Here is a 19536-nt window from a genome sequence, read left to right as displayed (position 1 = left end):
AGTTTCAATTTAGTACGCGATGAGTTTTGGTCAGATAAAATTCAAAATTTTTTATTATGCTAATACGAAAATAAATAAAAAATATGAAATTTATATTGAAAAATATCATGAGATTACTAATTCAAATATGTATGCAATATAATTTTGTGGAAACAACAAATTATATATGTGTGTATGTGCACATGTGTGTGTGTGTTCAAATTTAACTATACTGAAAGACAATAGAGATTACTGATTTTGTTCAATGTCTCGCAATGAATAGCAGCTTTAAAAAAATTAACACAACTTTTGAAAAATGGTACATTTGAGCTCTGGAAAATATCTTCCAAAACATAATTGGATTTAGAAATGTTCTGCATGATTTTCAACTAATAAATATTAGATGGAGAGTGAGGAAACCAATATTTTAATGATAAATTGAAACAACAATTTATCCTTGTGTTATTTCCTTGATAACATTAATTAATGGCATTTAAAATAAAATTATAGAAAATATATGTATCTGAAGCTTTTTTTAAAAAAAAATTAAATAATTGAAATGTAAACCCATTTCTGGACTTGATTAAATAAAAAAAAAAATAATCTATCAATATCTAAGCACTAATAATTTTAGGTCATTTGTTATAAAATGGATAGTTCTGTAAGATAAGTCACCTTAAAAGTTTTGGACAAGTGTTATTTTTCACTCCCAGCCATTTTTACTTTTCCATTCTTATATGAGCATCTATGATATGAAATACCTGAACAACAAAAGGTACACAACAAGTAAAATCTTAATTATAGGATCAGCATTAATTAAGGAAAGTAGAGAAATTTTTCCCTCCAATGTAATTGAAAAATCAAGTGACAAATCCATACCAAGATAAAACAGTATATCCTGCTTTTAATTGAAGGAAAAATAATTGAAAAACAGTAGTTAATTACTTCAAATACATTTAAAATGCAGGCATAAACTTTTAGTTTTTATTACCTGATAAATTTTGGTTATTGTTTCAAAACTTTAAAATTTTTTAATAGCATAAGGGCTATATTTGAATATTAATTTTATAATATTTGTTTGCTTAGTATTAACTTTGCAATAAATACTGAATTTTGTGATAGCAAAATTATTATGTATATTGCTTCAAAATGTAGTATTTCATTGTTTTTGTCAAAGAATTGAAAGGAATTTGAAAAAAGTAACTCAGTTGATAAGGAATCTATCTTTGCTTTCCAGCTTGCCAAGAAAGTATTATTTATTTGCAAAATTATTTTTTTTTTTTTTTTTGTAATTTTGACACACACCCCCTTTAATTTCTGTTATTAAAAAATCTGAAGATCAGAGCTTCAATCTTATAATAACAGAGCTAATATCTTATAATAACTAGAAAAATAAAGTAAATGTATCCATAAAATTTAGAGTATACAGGAAATACTGGAAACTATGCTTTTCCTCTTTCCTGAAATAACTTTTTTCTTCTACTTCTGACATTTCATGCATAAACCATTTATCTAGTACAGAATTAAGCCATTCAAGCTTTTCCCACCATTTGTTTTGTAGCAATTTTTGCAACAATGTTTTTGTTATCTAGAATGAAGATTAGTTGAAACTGGTACATAAGCCATACTCTGGATTAATGCATTCTCTTATTTCAATGACATGATTTGCCATAAAAACACTCCATTGCAAATAATTTTTTTAAAATCCAAGAACTTCTTTTTTTTCTTATTTTTTTTTTAACCAGCTCCAAAATACTAACCATTTTTGGAGCTCTAACTTCAATAATTTAAAATTCCTTCTCATAATTTTTTTTCAAAATTCCAGCTGTAACTACAGAAACGGAATTTGCAATTTTATTTTTTACTTTTGATTTTAAGCTGGTACATTTATCAAGATATGTTTCATTAATTTCAAAATCTTATATTAATACATGGAGTAGCCTTACTTCCATGTTAACCTTTAGAATTTCTGCTCCTAAAACATTGCCTGCAATTGCCTTAGCTTTTATAATAAATCATCCATATTTTAAAAATAAATATCACCAAAGATATATTCAGATTATGAAACTTACTTGACACAAACTTTACAATGTTTTTTTTTTTTTTTTTGGAAAACCATTCAATCCTGTTGACAAACTGCATTTTTGGATAAAATTGATATTAACTTTTTTTTTTTTTAAATCAACTAATTTCTTCACATAACAAAGTAATTATGAGATAAATGACATTTTAACATTTTTAATTACCAATAACTATTCCAGTGTTTTTGTCTGTTCTAATCAACAAGAACATGAAAAACAAAGCACAGCCGCCACAAAAAGGAATATTCACAATACAATAAAAATTTTAAATGAAACTATAGTCTGTGCACATTCCTGATCATACATCATTCAAATTCAGCATGTCAGAAAGTTAGCAAATTGCAGAGTATAGTGCAAGTATTTCTGATTATCCCTCAGACAATACAAGAGCAAAAACATATAAGAATTTCCAGCAACACCAAGACAGATATCATGGCCTTTTTTCCACGCAACATCTCCACAAGCAAGGTAGGAATGTGGATACTTCTCTCCTTTCTATTTTCAATAAACCTCAGCCTTTAAATAAACAACACCTGCAATAAAATAGAATAACATCAAAAGAAAATTTGAAATTTTAAACTGATTAAATAAAATCAAACTAGCTCCCTATGTCACACAGAAAGTTTCTTAAAGCTAATTTTTACATAGAAACATTTATTTAATTTGCACATAAAAGAAAAAATATCCAAATAAATGTTAATATATTTATGAAAATATTCTCCATTCAAAGGATAAAATTATTTTCTTCTACTCTTTAAACTTACAATTTTTTAAAGATATATGACTTGTTTATTTCAAACTGCATTATATTTTCAATACAATTTTAATAGAATTCTCTTACTTGACATTTTTTTTTTTAATCTCTTTAGTTTATTTGTAATAGGCTGTTATATCATACAATAACAATATGACCAATATTGTTACTGTATGATATTGTTCTTGCGTAAAAGAAAAACAAAATTTTAATGCATCAACTCTTCTGTTCAACCTAATATTTAAAATAATTTAATTTTAAAGTGTCTCATAAATTTATTTTATATCATATTGTGAATGATTAATTGGCTATGTTTATATAAAGATGCAGGCTTATCTATTACCTATTTATGACATCGGTTTCAAACATTCTAAAAGACTTTTAAAGTATGTTTCATTGATGACGAAACTGATTTCAAATTATTTTTCCTACATCATTCAATATGGATAGCTAGAGGAAGCATTTGTAACCTGTTATGCTTCATTGCTTTAAAAAAGACAAATGGGCAAAGGATATGGCAGACCAGATTTGTACTGATAATAGGAATCCTGCTAAGTCTATTATGATCATATGCTATAATTTAATAGGTTTATAACACTTAATTTTGATTTGAAAATTCACTGCTTTGACTGATGACTGCACCGACCATCTGGAATGTGGAATTTATCAAGGCTATGCTAGTTGGAAATCCATTATATAGTGTGTGAGAGACAGCGTACTCAACTAGCATTCTCTGAAAAATGGTACATAATAACCTGAACATGGCAGTGGATATCATGAGAAAGTTGGATTCCTAACCAACTAATGGAGATTGGCATTATAGTTTGAAATTAAGATTTATCATCATATGCAGGCCATATACGACATCATGATTTATACATTAAGTTTCTGATTGATAATGATGTTATGCACACGTGTACACTTAAAGCATGCATCCTATATTTTCATTTTTATTTTTTCAATTGCTCTTTCATTATTCTTTAGCTGGTTTGTCTTAAATTGACGCCTTCATAATGGCTCTTAAGTTTATTTTAACTAGTAATAAAAATATTTTATAAATACTTTGATTTGTTTCTTGGTCCTATAACTACTAAAATATGCTAAAAATATCTTTATCAATAGTTATAAGCCCAGATTTCAATTTTTTTTTATATAAAAGATAAAGTTTAGCTTTATTCAGTGATGAAACTTTATCCATTGATAGTTTATAATATACATTTGAAATCTTATGGTTACATGGATTGACCATTTAAGCTTTCTATTTCATAGTTAATCAATCATAATGTGAAGATTTGGGCTTGAAACAATTTCCTGTTGCATTTGAAACCAACACATGTTGAATATGAATTATCAGCAGATGATACTGCAAGACTTCAAAACTATATACTTGTTTAATAAATCAAATTGATCTATTCAAAAGAAATAGATACACACACACACATTATATATATATATATATATATATATATATATATATATATATATATATATATATATTCACTGGATTCGCTCATTACCAAATCAGAGACTGAATGTTGGGAATGTAAATTGGGGAATTAAATGTTGAATGTAGAAAGTGAAAAATTAAACATTGGATGTTATGAAGAAATTCTCTGCTTTGAAATGTAGGATGAAAATTCAGTGGAATTATTTGGCATCTCAATGGTCACTCTTATTCCAAAATAATACAATTTCTTTATTTGGGTAGTCAGTTGAACAAACATCTTAGGCTCATTAATACTCTAAAAAATTTTAGAAGTTATTAAAAAAGCAGCAATTACATTTGGCTATTTATTGAGTTATTACACACATAATTGGTTCAAAATTTACAGGAATGAAAATAAAAAATATTAATGCATTAATATTTGATTGTGGTAATCCAATAAACATTACTACTGTGTAATACAAGAAGCATTGGAAACAGAGCATCTTATTAAACAATTTTCAAAAAATAAATCAAAAAAGCCAATGGCTTAGCATGCAACTAAATTAAAATATTAATATGAAGTAAAAGTTTTTCATATCTATACTGGTATAAAAGTTTTTGTCTATTAAATTGATATATTTTGTTATAATATACAGTACAAAATTTTATTTAATAAAATTTATACTAATATTAAGAGGGTTTTGCAATAAATAAAAACATGTATTAAATGTACAAATTATGTATAAAACAGCAAGCAAGATCTATATATTTCATAAATAATAGTAAAACATAATATAAAATATCCCAACTGAAAAACATGACAGCCATAATTACAATTTGAGAATAATAAGACAAAGAAAGCAAGAAAATATTTATCTAGGTAATTTTAATACCAACATATCTTCCCATTAATCATATAATATATAATATTATATGATTATAATTAAAAGATGTTTAAGATACAAACTGCCAATACTACAAACGTTTTTGAACAGCATATTCTAAAATAGTTCTTAGGCAACTTTGAAATATAATTGCAATTATCTAAATGAAAATAATTGAAGAACATATGAAATTTTCTGACAGTGTCTTAAATCTTTTATCATATGTGAATTTGGGAATGCGGATTTGATATTAAAAAAAAATGGTTTGATATAAATAGTTTTTAATTGAGATTGCAGGAAATGCAAAATACCAGAAAATATTCCAAATATAAAATGTTTGAGTTTAAATTTCCAATTTTACCATCTAATTTTAACTCTAATTACATTATAAAGAAATATTTTTTAAAAAAGCTCAATCTTTTTTTTTTTTTCAAAATATTTCAGATGCATTAATGTTTCATTTTATCAACTATGATTTATCCAACTTTCCAACTAACTTTCGGTAATCAAAATTTGCATTGTCAAATTAAAATGTTTTTGCATGTTAACTTGAAGTTTGCAAAAGCAGAATTTAATTTATTTATTTCGTTTTCATCAGTTATAGTAACACATCAAGAAAAATTAAAATCCAAGCAGAAATGCTGAACTTGGAAACTGAGAAAATAGATGCAAGCTGGGAGAGTCAAGGCATATACATTCATTCGGTATAGATAGTAGCAGATAATTTTTTCTCAAATAATAAAAGTATGTTCACAAAATCAAATAAGTTTTACAAGACATCTTTTCTTTTTGCTTCTGCAATGTCTATTATACGTTAATGAAAAAAATTATTTTGTCCATATTATTTAAAAGTTTTTCTATAAAATATAAATTAAGACATTACTACTGAACTTTTTTTACTACCACGAATAACCAGTTTTCAAGATGTGATATTAATGGAAATATTCATCATACCAAAAGTACAATTCAAGATTCATTAATGTCCTGTAAAGAAATGTACAAGAAATTCCGAGTCCTGAAAAAGCAGATACGGAATTGATTGGTTGATTGAAATTGGATGAGAATGGGAATTTTGGCAACAAAGGCCGTTATCCCTCCGAAAGAGTCCATTCAATAGATGTTAAAAAATTTCAGAGATTGTAGAAGTACCCGGAGATACTGCTTATTAGTAACAGCTTTTTGAATAAACGTTTTGAATGAAGAGCAAGAATGAAGACCGATATTAAGTTTTGCTAAAAGATTTGACCTATGATTTGTGTATTTGGAACAAAACATGATGATATGTTCAATGTTATTTTCAAGATTACAAATTTGGCAGTGAGGGTAATTGTGTAGTCCAAATGTATTCAACAGAGCTAAAGTTGTAATCATCCGGGTTAAAAGTCATGTAGTAATGATATATTCTCTTCTATTTCTGAGACATGGATTAAGGGAAAACACGGTGGGAACATCGCCAATAGATTCTTGATATTTGCTATTTTAGAAAATGTGATTCGCAGCAATGGAACTGATAAAAAAAATGCAATTGAAAATAAATAAAAGACACATTAAGAAAATAAAGTCTGAAACTTTCCATTTGTACCGAAATATTCGGGCATTTTTCTCCAGCATTCTGTGCACATCATCAAAAATAAAAGTGTTGCAATGCAACATATAAATGGCAATGCTTTACTTATCCCGGGCGCTCTTACTCTCTTAAACGAATTACCTTCGAAATGAAAGATTGACAATGGAATCGCCCGTCCCATAGAGATAAAGGTGGGTTCACACGAGACCACCATTGCGCGTAATAGAAAATCACGCCTACTTCAGGAAAATCACGTGACCACAACGGGACATGGCAAATGGTTGTCCCGTCGGGACAGCCATTTGCCATTGTCCCACCGACGTTGTTTCAAATGTTCACACGAAGACAATACAAGGACAACAGCAGAGAGACAATAATTGCCGGCAACAGTTGGCCTGAAATGAAAGATGTGAACCCACGGTGGGTTCACATGAGGCCAATTGAAAAGACCGAACAAAGAGAAAAAGCACTCAAATACGTATTGACACATTGACTGCCGCAAACGTGCCTGGGCGTTACAGATAATAAGTGTACCAAACCAGCTATGTTATTAGATGACACCTCTACTATAGTTAAAAGTAGCAAAGAAAGGCCTATCTAATGGATAGATGGCCCGGATATAAGGCGTGAGTAGTGGCAGTGAATTAAATTGCCATCTGCATTTTCCATTGCTGACCATATCGGAATATCTAATAGAGCTAATGCAGCTATATTTAGGGCTGCTTTACAGAACTTTGGTGTAATCACAGAAAACATAACCAATGTAATAGACATAATAAAAATTATAGTTCAACAACGGATTGTAAAACCCTCCGCGCTTTTGCGCATGCGTTAGGATGGGTTTAATTCGTCAACATAGAGGTGAAAAGAGGAAATGTTTACTATTTACTAGTATCTAATAGGGGAAATAAAAGGTCAAAGGGAATAGCGAGAATACACTCATCATTCATTTTTTCACCCTTTGATGAGATGGAATCGTCGAAATGCGGTTGTCTCAGAATCTGTTGACGAACTATAGAAGAGTAACTGAGCCCCCCCCCCCTCCCTCTTGCCAAAACATGTTTACAGTGACTCTCTCAAAGACTTCATACTGAAGCAAAACCAAATAGTACAGGGGACCTTATTTAAAATTATTGACTTACATATAATTTTACTTATTTTTATTTCTTTTTTGAGATACTCAGTATGCCTTTAACCAACATCAATTTTTTCAAAAATTTATTATTTCATATGGCCCATAACAGGGTGATACATCCAGATATACGTTGTATTCATCTTTGGCAAAACCAGTTACTGTAATAGGTGCTTCCACTGGACTTCAAGAAAAAGCACTATCATTTATGCATCGCTTGAAAAATATATTTTTATTATTAGGATTATAGTTCCAGTTTATATATTTCTTTGCATAACTTTTTATCTGGATTATTAAAAAGCATTTTACATTTGGATTCTATTACTAAAACCTTTTTTTTTTTTTTTTTGTTATTGTTAAATAGAACTAATAGCATTTTTTTTAAATCTGCAATTTGTGTTTTTCTTCTTTTATTTATAATCTTTCTTCTGTAAAATTGAAATCAGTTAAACATCTCGGGCACAAAGCTAATTTTATCTTATTTAGATTATTTCTGATTATTAGTGGTGTGTCCTTTTTTGCAAAGTTTATACAAACATATTTTTATTTACAAAAATAAATAAAATTTGAAACATTATCTGTGCTCTACATCGCTTTTTATCTTTGTAATAATTACACTGTTCCATTAGTTTCATTAAAATCTTTAACCACAGCTTTCTTATCTTTAAGTAAAGTATACTTATATTTAATGGAAAACTATTTCATGAAGCATGGACATAATGTTTTAGAGAGGTTTCAGTACAGTATGAGATGAGTTCCTGTCAGATAAAAATCACGATTTTTATAATACTAACAAGAAAAAAAACAAAAAACATTAAACTTATGTCAAGGACAAGACTATTAATTCAAATATGCATGTAAAATAATCTTGAAACAACTGATTAAATAGAATTTTTCCAAATACAATTATATAAAACCAGACTACAAATACCATTTACTTTAATAATATTTAATGTCACAATGAATACAATAACAATATCTAATATTTCACAATAAATATAAATGCTTTTTTTTTAATAAGAATTAACTCTCTGGCTGTGTAATACTTTAAAATCAATATTTAGATGTGGAGTTTGCAAATAAGCTCAAATATTTTTCAAAGAAAGTGAATTGATACTATATGTCATATGATAATAATATAATAAAAATCTGTAATCATAAAATAAACATTCTAAACTGCGAAAAACCGAAAATGGGCTGGTTACGAACCCGCAGAAATCGCGGGATACACAGCTTGGAGGGTTAAACAAAGCTTTTGAAACAGCATGCATCTTAATTCTTGGAAAATTTCTTTTTAAACTTATTACTGAATTTAGAATTGATCTGTATAATTTTCAGGAAATAAATATTAATTTGGGCACAATAAACTAATATTTTAGGGATAAATTAAAACAGTGGAAGTATCTTTAGAAAGTTTCATTACCTCTATTAATTAGCAATATTTCAAGCAACTTATGAGAAAATTATAATTATATGAAGGTTTTATTTTACATGAAACATCACATGTCAACAACATATCAGAATTTGAATAAATGATGAAAAATTTAATCCATCAGTATCTAAGCACTTTAAATTTTTGTTGTAAAAGTGTAACAACATTTTCATATAATTGTAAAATGTCTTTTAAAGTTCTCTAAATTATATAAATATACTTTTTTTTTTCTCTCTTGAGATTTCAAACATTAGTTGAATGAAATTTATCTTTCTCTTAAAGAATTACAAACTCATCAATTGCAATATCTCATCTCAACAAATTTTAATTTCTATGTTTTAAATATAATCAGCATAAATTTTTGTTTAAGATAAAATAGGCCAGATATATATTCGTAATAAAATCAAGGTAATACAAGGTAGGTACTACAGAGTAATAGTAGGACAAAAGTCTAAAATAAGGAAAAGAAGAAAGCAGGAGTGAATAGAAAAGAAGTCATTTTCGAAACAAAAGATATAAAGTAATTGACAAATTATTTTTCAACTCAAATATTTCTAAACCATTAGAATTTAGCATGCTAGTTTTAAATATAAAAGAAAAATACATAATTTTTCACAAAACACACACACAGAATGTTTATTAAAGCAAGTGAACTTAGAATACATCAAAGAAAGGAAAATGTGCCTTTTCTGGTTGTAACAGATCTGCCAAGAAACAGGCAGTACCAGAAAGTCCTTCATATAAGCTAAGTGGTCTATCGGGAGTACGTGCCCGTTTGAACTCTTCACTTGTAAGAAAGTTAGCAAACTGTATGGCACGATGCAGATGCTTGTGATGATCTGTCAATCGATACAAGAGCAAAAACACATAGGCATTTCCGGCAACACCATGGCAGATGCCAGGACCTTTTTTCAACAATCCTTTGTTCCAGACAATTTCACCACAGGCAAGACAGGATTGAAGATATTTCTCTTCTTTCCATCTTAAGTAAGCTTTAGCCATCAAATATACAACACCTGCAATGAAACAGAATAACAATAAAAGCAATCCTTTGAAAACAGCAGCAGTTATTCCAGCAATCATGGATATGAACATTATCAAGGCCATGCTTGCTGAAAATTTGTGAGACAGATGACAAGACTAGCATTTCCAGACCAATGGTACATAAAATTTTAATTAGGGTAGGATATATCAATCAATGGAAAATCTGATTTTTTTATCTATTAATGGGGACCATCTCATGAACTACATCTCTATTTGTGATTTAGTTCTCCAGTGATATGAAAGAGATCCTTTGTTAAAGAGGCTATTTGCTGGAAGCAAGATATGGATTTTGTATCAAAATTTGTATCAAAATCCCACTTGACCTCAAAGCAGTATACCTTCAATTGCTGCCAATCTTAAATTTCACCAGAAGAAAATTCTTTTACCCATTTGTTGAGATTTCAAAGGTGTAGTCTATTTAATAGCTTTCTCTTCATGGTGAAACCATCAATTTTTTTGGGGGAGGCATTGTTATCAGCTTCATAAATTTAAAGTAGATGTAACAAAAAACTGGTCAGAATTGGCGAATCAACAAGGCACTTTTCATTAAGTCTGGCATGTTGCATTGGCTTCAAGAAAAAAGCTATAACCGTATGATTGGCAAGTTCTACCACATTATCCAAATTCCCCAGTGCACACTTTATTATACAATTAAAAGCTAGTATCATTAAAAAAATGATGTCTGTAACAACCTGTTCCAATCCATAAAAGAAATAAAAATGCACCTCAAGAAATATTGATCAAGTCCCAATAATTTTGGAAAGAGGGAATAATACTTTCAGAGGGATGGAAGAAAGTGATAGAATAAAATGATTCAAATATAAAGCAATAAATCAGCCTTAAACAACTAATGCTGTGCATTCCTTTCATTTAAAAAAAAAAAAAGAAAGAAAACAATCTTATGGAACACCCTAATATCTTGTATATCTAATCTAATTATCCTTAAAAAATTAATTAGGATATCAAATTATTAAATTGTTCCAATAACTTAATTATCTTGCATTATCTCTATTCTATTATAATATAATCAACTAACTAATGGATAGACTAATCGTTAATGTAGAAAAAAACTCCAGCAATAATTGGCAGGAATTATAGTTCGTTTTTCTATCAATTAAAAAAGAAGAAAGTGCTTTCTTTTTTCTCCATTAAAATTCTTGATCTAAAACAAGATATTGTTTAACCCACAATTTAAGAATTAATGCAATATGTAATACAAAGGAAAACTTTAAGTTATTAATTGTATAACATACCATACATACAATTCATTTTTAATTCAAAAATGTTCAAGGGATTCATGAATTTAAACATGTTGAAATATTTCTTTTAACTATGTGTGCTTCAGAGAGAAATACATACAAATAAATACAATGCTCTCCTGCTAAAAGTTTTTTAGTTTAAATGCAGTTTTCTTACAGCATAAACTTTTGTTATTTCCTTGATGTCTATATAATTATCTGTATGTATATACAGATAATTGGCAGTAATTTTAAACCTTAGCCATAATTTGGAAGATGTATTGCTTACCCATGATCCTACCTCAAATCAATGAATTGAGTGTCGTACAAGGTCAAAGACGAAAGACTGTTGTAAATGCACTCACAGGTTTCGAATGTAACAAAAGGGGATTTTTCTCATTTGGTTAATTAAATCTACAGAACATAACTAATTCAGCAATTTTTTGTGGAATTGCGATATTATTTACAGTTAACTTTAAGGTAAGAAATTAAGAGAATGTGGAGAAAACTAAAAATGCATTTTAAAGTAGACACATATTCACTTGTCATCATGTAAAACTACATGATAAACAGATGCATATGATCATATTTATCTCATGGTTATCTCTAATTGAAACTCACAGGATAAAGGAACAGTAATCGGGAACAATATCATCAAATCATATCACAATTTAATAACTGCTGAGCATAAATCGAAAATGAATTTATTACAAGTTGTTAAAATATAGAAATTTGTTATTATGCAATAAAAATTCCAAATTAAGGTAGAAGTTTATTTCATATGTATTTACAAAACACTACATTTGTTGGTTTTATTTTCTGAAATGTTGAATGATAATATACACTTAAATATAAACAAAATACGTCCTGCATATATATAACATGCATGGCATATAACATGTATAAATATACATAAGTATTGTTGCTCAGTGAAATTTTAAATGAAATTGAAAAAACATTTTAAATTACTTCACTTGTCAGTTCAAGTTAGCTGAATTACTAATCATAATTGCTTAATATACATAACTAAAAGATGTATAAATAATTAAAAGCAGCATTAATATACCCTGATCAGGCCAAATAGCATTAAAAAGTCAATCCTATAAAAAAAAATTAGAAAATGATACCTTTCTTTCTTTCTTCTTCATATTCCTTAATTGCTTACTTTCATTTTAATTTTGAATTATTTATAACAGGCAAATGAAGGATAGAAACTATCTAAACTTTTTATTAATTATCTTTTAAAAAATCAATTATTCAAATAATTGCTTTTCAAAGGAGTATATTTTCAAATCAGTATTGCCTTTTTATTTGGTAATGGATCTTGCTAACATTCAAAATACTAACTGAATTCTTTGAAAATGCAAACAATTAAATATAAAGCATTTTATGAATTTTGATTTTACTAAAGAATAATTTTTTATTATACCTTTGGCAACAATGTTAAGTTCTGTATAAGCAAATCTCAGAAGTCACACCAAATATTTTTTGAAAAGTTTTCTGATTTTTGATACTTTTATTCAAAAAGGAAAAACATATTTCATTGTGATATCTATTTTTAATTAAGATAAAAGCTGACATATAACTTAAAAATTTAAAAAAAAAAAAATAACTTTTTATAAAACCAAATTACGAATAGATATTACAAGACTGAATACAGAAATCAAATTTAAAATTCCCTTATTTCAATTGTTCTTTAAATATATAGCACACTTACCAGGAGCTCCATGGCACCAATGTACGAGATCATGGGATTCTGGTCGAGGCCTTACCACTTCATCTACAGCACATGGAAAGTTACCAGATGGAGTTTGAACACTCAGAAGCCAATCAACAGAATCCTTTATTAAAGATTCTGCATCTGGATGTCTTTGCAAAAAATTGGGAAAGCACAACAACATTTGGAGAATGCCTGACAAACCATGAGCTGCACCTATTTTCAAAAAGATTAATGCAATTCAAATGCCTTACGAAGTGCAATTCTGTTTTGTTGATATATTTAATATATTTTAAGTGTACAAATTGGCAATATAATGAGGGAAAGTAATAATAAATGAGAAGATAAAAACATTTATGCTGGTTCAAAATAGTTGTAATAAAAAGGAAAATAATACTTTGGGTCATTTTGATTTTTTCATAAGAAACCAAAAATAAACTTTTCAATTTAAAAACATCTTTCATAAAGTAATTTTTTCTAGATCTTAGTGTTTCATAGATGTTGGAAAAAGAAAAAAAAAAAAAAACTCTCCAATAATTTGATGGGGAAAAAAGGACACAAAAACTTGCATGTCTGTTATGCAGAGGAAAAAGGATTGTTTCAATATGTAAGTTTTTCTTCCATTTTTAAATTATATTTTAAGCTTATTTTACAGTAATAAATTTAATTTTTTGAATACAATTTGCAGATTTCCTCTTTTAGCTACTAAAAATTTCATTCTGCTTTTCTCTTCATTGATAATAATCAAGATATGGAGATTTAGTGTATTTTTCCATGTTATATAGATTTTAATATAAACAATACTTTAAATAAAATGTTTGAAATTTTGTTATAACAAGGTGAAATTTTGTAATAACAATTTTTTTATTGAAGGTGGCGAGTTTAAAATAATTGTCAAATCAAAGATCAAGAACCAATTTTTATTTTGTAAGTAAGCTCATGACATCAATAGCTGAAAGTTCTACACTACCCGCCTTTATCAAAGGATATTGCAAAATAAAATTTTGATAGTCTCTTAGCTTTAAAGATTGATTTGACTTTGGGAATTTTAATCAATTTCTAAATTAATTAAATGGAATTAATTCCTAAGCTGATTACAAGGAATTAATTCCTAAATTAAATAAAATGAATCAATCAAAATTAATTAATTCCCAAATTAATTTTATTTCATAAATTTTTTCACACTAATAATGAAGCACTCTATGGTATTAAGTATTATAACTGATATGTAGCAAGATTATATTAATTATTCTTTAATTTTCATATCAAGATGTTTTAATCCATCTAATGGAATTTTAGATAGCATCCCATCATACAAATAAAATGTGCTTTTTCATATTAATGTTTGAATTGACTATGTATATTTTATGAATGAAATTACAGCATCAAAAATATGTAATTAGATGTTAAATGATATGAATAATAATATTTGCATATAAATTGATGCCACTTAAATTAATTGTATTTGTGTATTAACTACATGCAAGGACAAACTTTAGATTTAATAGAAAGTCTTTAGAAAACATAATCAATAATCTAACATGATATCTTAGGTATTCTTTTGGCAATTATTCACTAATTGCAATAAATATGACATCTTTACTGATTAATCACTGATATGTGGTTAATACACAAGTAATAAATATGACACCATCATGAAATTTCATACAAATATTAAACAAAACAAATAATATAGCTTAAATGATCTCAATTTGATTTTTAAATATACTTTTCTGAGGAAATCATGAGCATCAAATTATACATAAAAGATTAATGAAATTAAACAAAACCATGATTCCAGGCAAACCAACTAGCAGCCTAAGGTATCTAGCAATTAATTAAAACAACAAATTTAAAAGCAAAACTATTACATTTACTTACCTAAATATTCGGTGCCATAATAGGCATACATGAGGGGACAAGGAGATCGATGTATCTTGGAATATTTTACTCCTGACTCGACCATGATTGCACATAATTTGTTAATTTTCTCTTCCGGCAGTATCTGTCAAATAAAATCAGATCTTAATAAAATGAAAACCATAGAGGACAAAGATGCAACTGATGAAAAGAAAAATCATAACATCAAGATATTATAAATGTTATGTAATTACATTTGGAAATTATTTTAAAAAAGGAGATTTTTGTAAAATATTGCATTAATTTACAGAAAGATTAATGAAACAGTTAACAAAAGGTCTAAAGGATATTAAAGTTTGTTGAAGATCCTTTAATGTTTCATTTACATACACATCACACCATGTAAGAAAAATGCTGCCCTTCTCTTTTTTAAAAACTTTTTTGCAAAAATTAAAAAAGGCATATGTACCTATAATGTATCAAACAAAATTTCTTGTATTTAATATTATTTCAAATTGACTGAGCCTTTTGCTGAATGTATAAGGAATTTTCAACAAATGCACATTAAAAAAATATTAAAAGAGAATACTAGCAATAACATCCATTTCATGCTGTTCATAGCATCCATTTATATGAAGAATTTAGTAATTCGTGTTCATAATGTTTAAAAATAAACACAATAAAAATGTTTTATGGAAATAATATCAATAACATGCGATACCTTATAATTAAAAAAATCTCAAAGAAGAGGGAATAAATTATTATTGTAAACTACTCATTTAATTAAAACAAATTGTGAATAATAAATTGTGCTTTGAAAATTAATAGCAGAAATTCATACTTTCGCTCTCGTAACACATGATGCTTGAAGGAAGGAAAGGGGGAATATTTTTATATATATCTTTTTAAATAAAAGAGTGCTATTAAACTTAACACCATAACAGTAACAAGTGCTAGCTTTAGTTTGGCTACCTTTTCCCATAGTACCCAAACCCATTTTTGCTAATTATGTTGATAACTTGTTCTGAAAAAAAAAACTTTCACAGAAAATGTTATATATTTATGGATATATGCAATAAATTAGATATGACGGTTAATCCTTTCTCTTCCACAGTCTGTTTTAGGTTATTAGTAAAAGTTTTATTTTCATTCATTGTCAACAATGTTTCATCCTACTTATGAAAAAACACAAGTGAATTATTATCGATTATTAGAAAATTATCGATTTATAAAAAAATGTCCAGTTTCATATAAATTACCCTGATTTTTCCCAACTTCCAGTTTTCCATTTCGTTGGTCACCCTATTGATACTGTGGACAAACACACAAATACTTCCTTTTATACATATAGATAATGCATTTTCAAACTCACCTCAGATCCAAACACTTTTTGTAAGAAGAGAACTCCAGATAAATAGCCAGCTCTTCCAACCAGGAGTTCATCTGAACCACAACCTAAATAATCCAGACCAAAACATCCATCTGCAAGATAAGTATATTTTTCAAGAAAAAGGTTGCTTTCTTTCTCTTTTCCAAGAGTTTTATTCAGAGCAGCAGCAACAGCATAAACTCCACAGCTTCCAAGTAGAAAAGCAGCACTTAAAGATGAACTTTTAGGTTTACATGTTTCTGCTAGGTCATACTTCAAATAGTATTCACTCCGATCCAAGAATTCATCTTTTTTTTCAGCAAATTCAGGATGTTGAGATAAGCAGTAACACATGTAACTAACACCTGACAGTCCAACATAAAGTCCACCATCAGCATCAGCATCTGTAACTGTCTGTGCACCAAATATATGTTGAACATACTTTAAACAGAGGTTTTTGATGTCAGCTTTTGGAATTTCTACTAATGCTCCAACTGAATCAGACAGTTTATTGATGAAATAGCGTTTTGCAGCCATAATTCACATTTAGGAATGAACAGCCATATATCTAAGATAAAAGAATAAGAATGTTAGAAGATTGCAAGAAGTGCATTAGATACAATATATTGCTTATAACAATAAGCATTTATAAAGGAACTAAGAGATCTTTTTATTCAGATAATTTTTGTCTTATTCTGTATTAAATATATAGGAAAATAACACAGCTTTTAATATAATATTTTCAAATATTTCCGAAGCAGAAATACAAGTACAACAGAAATATAGAACAACATAATTGTGTTTTTCAAATACAAATTGAATACGTAAATTGCAATGCAAATTACTGCTGCCTAAGAAAGAAAAGAGAATGCAATACATTATACTGATATACCATTCAACTAAAAAAACCATTAAAATTACTATGCATGCTGTGAATATGCTGTTAATTATATTTAGTAGCTTCTAAATTATTTTTTAAAGTTTCATTTCTTCATAATTTTGATTAATTTACAATAAAAACCTTTAATTCATATGTTTCTTATCATTTAATATTACATAGTTAGGAATATTAATTTTATATATCTTAAAAAAATATAAGTACATTCCATTAAGATACTACCAAAATCTTTTATAAAATGGAATTAAGTGTTTTTCTATAACGCTCGGATGTGTTCAGAAATACGAACTGCATACCTTTAATACAATTTTAGGAATTCTTTCTCAAATACAGTTTTGTTTTTATTCTTCATTAAGTTTACCGGAGTACCGTTAACCGGAGGACGCACTTCCCCCTCCCCGCCTCTAACCAATGAGGATCAAGCCTGGTTCCAATTAGTGCCTATAGATGGCGCTAACGATCTGCAGCCATGTATGGGCGTTAACAAGAAATAACTCCATTCCGGTAATTATATAATAAGGGTTATAAGATTTGGCAAAATGAACATGTTTGTGACGATTTATTCTGATCTTTTTCATTTAATATTACACGATTTTGTCTTCCATTTTATTCCGTTAAAACTTGGAATCAAACTGTTTTATTTCTTTCACTCGCTTTGAAATTTTACTGGTTTCTTTTTTTTTTACTTGCTTCTTTTATACTCTTTCAGAAATTTATCTGTTAATTTTTTTTTCTTTAAAATTGAATTTTATGGAAATTAATAAATTATTAATTTTAAAATGTATTTATTTATTAAGAATTTTTTAAAGTTATTTATTAAAATTATTATTTATCAATAATTGGTTATTAAATAACTTAGTAATTAAATATAATTTATTTATTTATTATTTTTAATTTATTTTATTATTGTATAATATTTTTTTACTTAAAAGAAAACGTCTCCAACCTTTGAAAATAATAAAAATATTTTGATGCAAAATTTGAATAAATAAACGTTTTCAGGCGATTGTGATTCGAAATAACATTTGGCTACAATGACTCTATTTTGAATATACAGTAGCTCACAAAATTGAGAGTACACCTTACTTTTACTTAATAAATCCGACTTTCAATATAAATGACACATTACTGGGAAGTGTAAACATGTTTTTATGGGTAAAATATCTTCAGGTACCACCAAAAATTGGTCCAATTGGTACCACGACGTTTAGAGGTCATTATAAAAGCCAAAAGACATGCAACTAAATACTGACACGTTCTTTCTATGCGACATATTACAAGAATTTCACTGGTGTATTCTCAATTTTTTGAGGCAAAATTTTGCGTATGTTTATTTAAAATGCTTCTGAAACTTTTTAATTTAGAATTTTTTCGTTGATTTTTCTTTATTTTTATTCTAAATTAAACCATTTGTTATGTGTAGAAATAAAAACATGTTTGCACTTCCCAGTAATGTGTTATTGATATTGAAAGTCGGATTTATCAAATAAAAGTAAAGTGTACTCTCACTTTTTGAGCCACTGTATGAATAAATTTTTTGCTATCGTTACAAATCTGTCATTTTGCTACCCGGCAGGAATAGTGTCATAGTGGGAAAAACCGTTGTAAGATCTGTCCTGTGCATGCTGAGCGGGTGCCTCGTCAATAACCTCAAACCTTGGCGACAAACTTGGCGAGCATTTGGCGGCTCAGAGATGAATTTTGGCGACAAAATGGATCATACTGGAAAGTTCGAGAAGTTTCACGATCCATCCAGTAGGAACCAAGATACACTCAGATACGTCCTAATCGGTCTGGAAGATTCTAGCCCCGCCTCCCGAAACTATAAAAGACAAGCACTCTGAAGTCGTATGTGAGAGTAGTCGGAGTCGCCGACAAGTAACAGAATTAGAGGATTAGACAGCAAGCAAACTGCTGAACTAGCGATTAAATGCGCTGCGTTATTACGATTGATTGACGGTATTTATAGAGAAAAAAATTTCGTAGCACTATATACAACTTCTTTTCTAATAGAAGTGTGTGTGTATCTGAAGAGGAACATAAATATGCTTTGGAGAGTGGAAATATGTACAATTTTGTAATGCAATTTTTAAATTTTTATTACTTAAAAATAGTGAAAAGATTTGATATTTTTCTGCAATAACTTCCGAAAATG

The 19536-nt window shown here is 28.0% G+C and overlaps 1 protein-coding gene and 1 long non-coding RNA gene across 2 annotated transcripts; both read right to left on the bottom strand.

Annotated features, from left to right (window-relative positions):
* Nucleotides 1-2201: 2201 nt before the first annotated feature.
* On the bottom strand, nt 2202-6692 carry LOC129981147 (uncharacterized). Its single transcript, XR_008785289.1, has 2 exons — nt 6079-6692; nt 2202-2593 (listed from the first exon to the last, which is right to left on the bottom strand). It is a non-coding gene; the product is annotated as an uncharacterized LOC129981147 (long non-coding RNA).
* A 3171-nt stretch (nt 6693-9863) lies between these two features.
* LOC129981145 (lanC-like protein 3) lies at nt 9864-17794 on the bottom strand. The gene is made up of 5 exons (XM_056091846.1): nt 17678-17794; nt 16487-17051; nt 15136-15259; nt 13255-13470; nt 9864-10271 (listed from the first exon to the last, which is right to left on the bottom strand). Exons 2-5 carry the CDS (start codon nt 17018-17020, stop codon nt 9910-9912), a joined length of 1236 nt encoding a protein of 411 aa, XP_055947821.1. The 5' UTR covers nt 17021-17051; nt 17678-17794; the 3' UTR covers nt 9864-9909.
* Nucleotides 17795-19536: the final 1742 nt, after the last annotated feature.

The sequence above is a fragment of the Argiope bruennichi genome, chromosome 8 (assembly GCF_947563725.1).
Source record: "Argiope bruennichi chromosome 8, qqArgBrue1.1, whole genome shotgun sequence".
NCBI classification, from domain to species: Eukaryota; Metazoa; Arthropoda; class Arachnida; order Araneae; family Araneidae; genus Argiope; species Argiope bruennichi.
This window is presented reverse-complemented; position numbering and strand designations above follow the sequence as displayed.

Excerpts from the sequence above, each read along its gene's own strand:
- LOC129981145 (XM_056091846.1), bottom strand. The coding sequence starts at position 17,020 with ATGGCTGCAAAACGCTATTTCATCAATAAACTGTCTGATTCAGTTGGA. Across the intron at positions 15,260-16,486 it reads AAAAAGTGTTTGGATCTGAG|ATACTGCCGGAAGAGAAAAT; the intron begins GTGAGTTTGAAA and ends TTTATTTGACAG. Across the intron at positions 13,471-15,135 it reads TTATGGCACCGAATATTTAG|GTGCAGCTCATGGTTTGTCA; the intron begins GTAAGTAAATGT and ends TTTTGAAAATAG.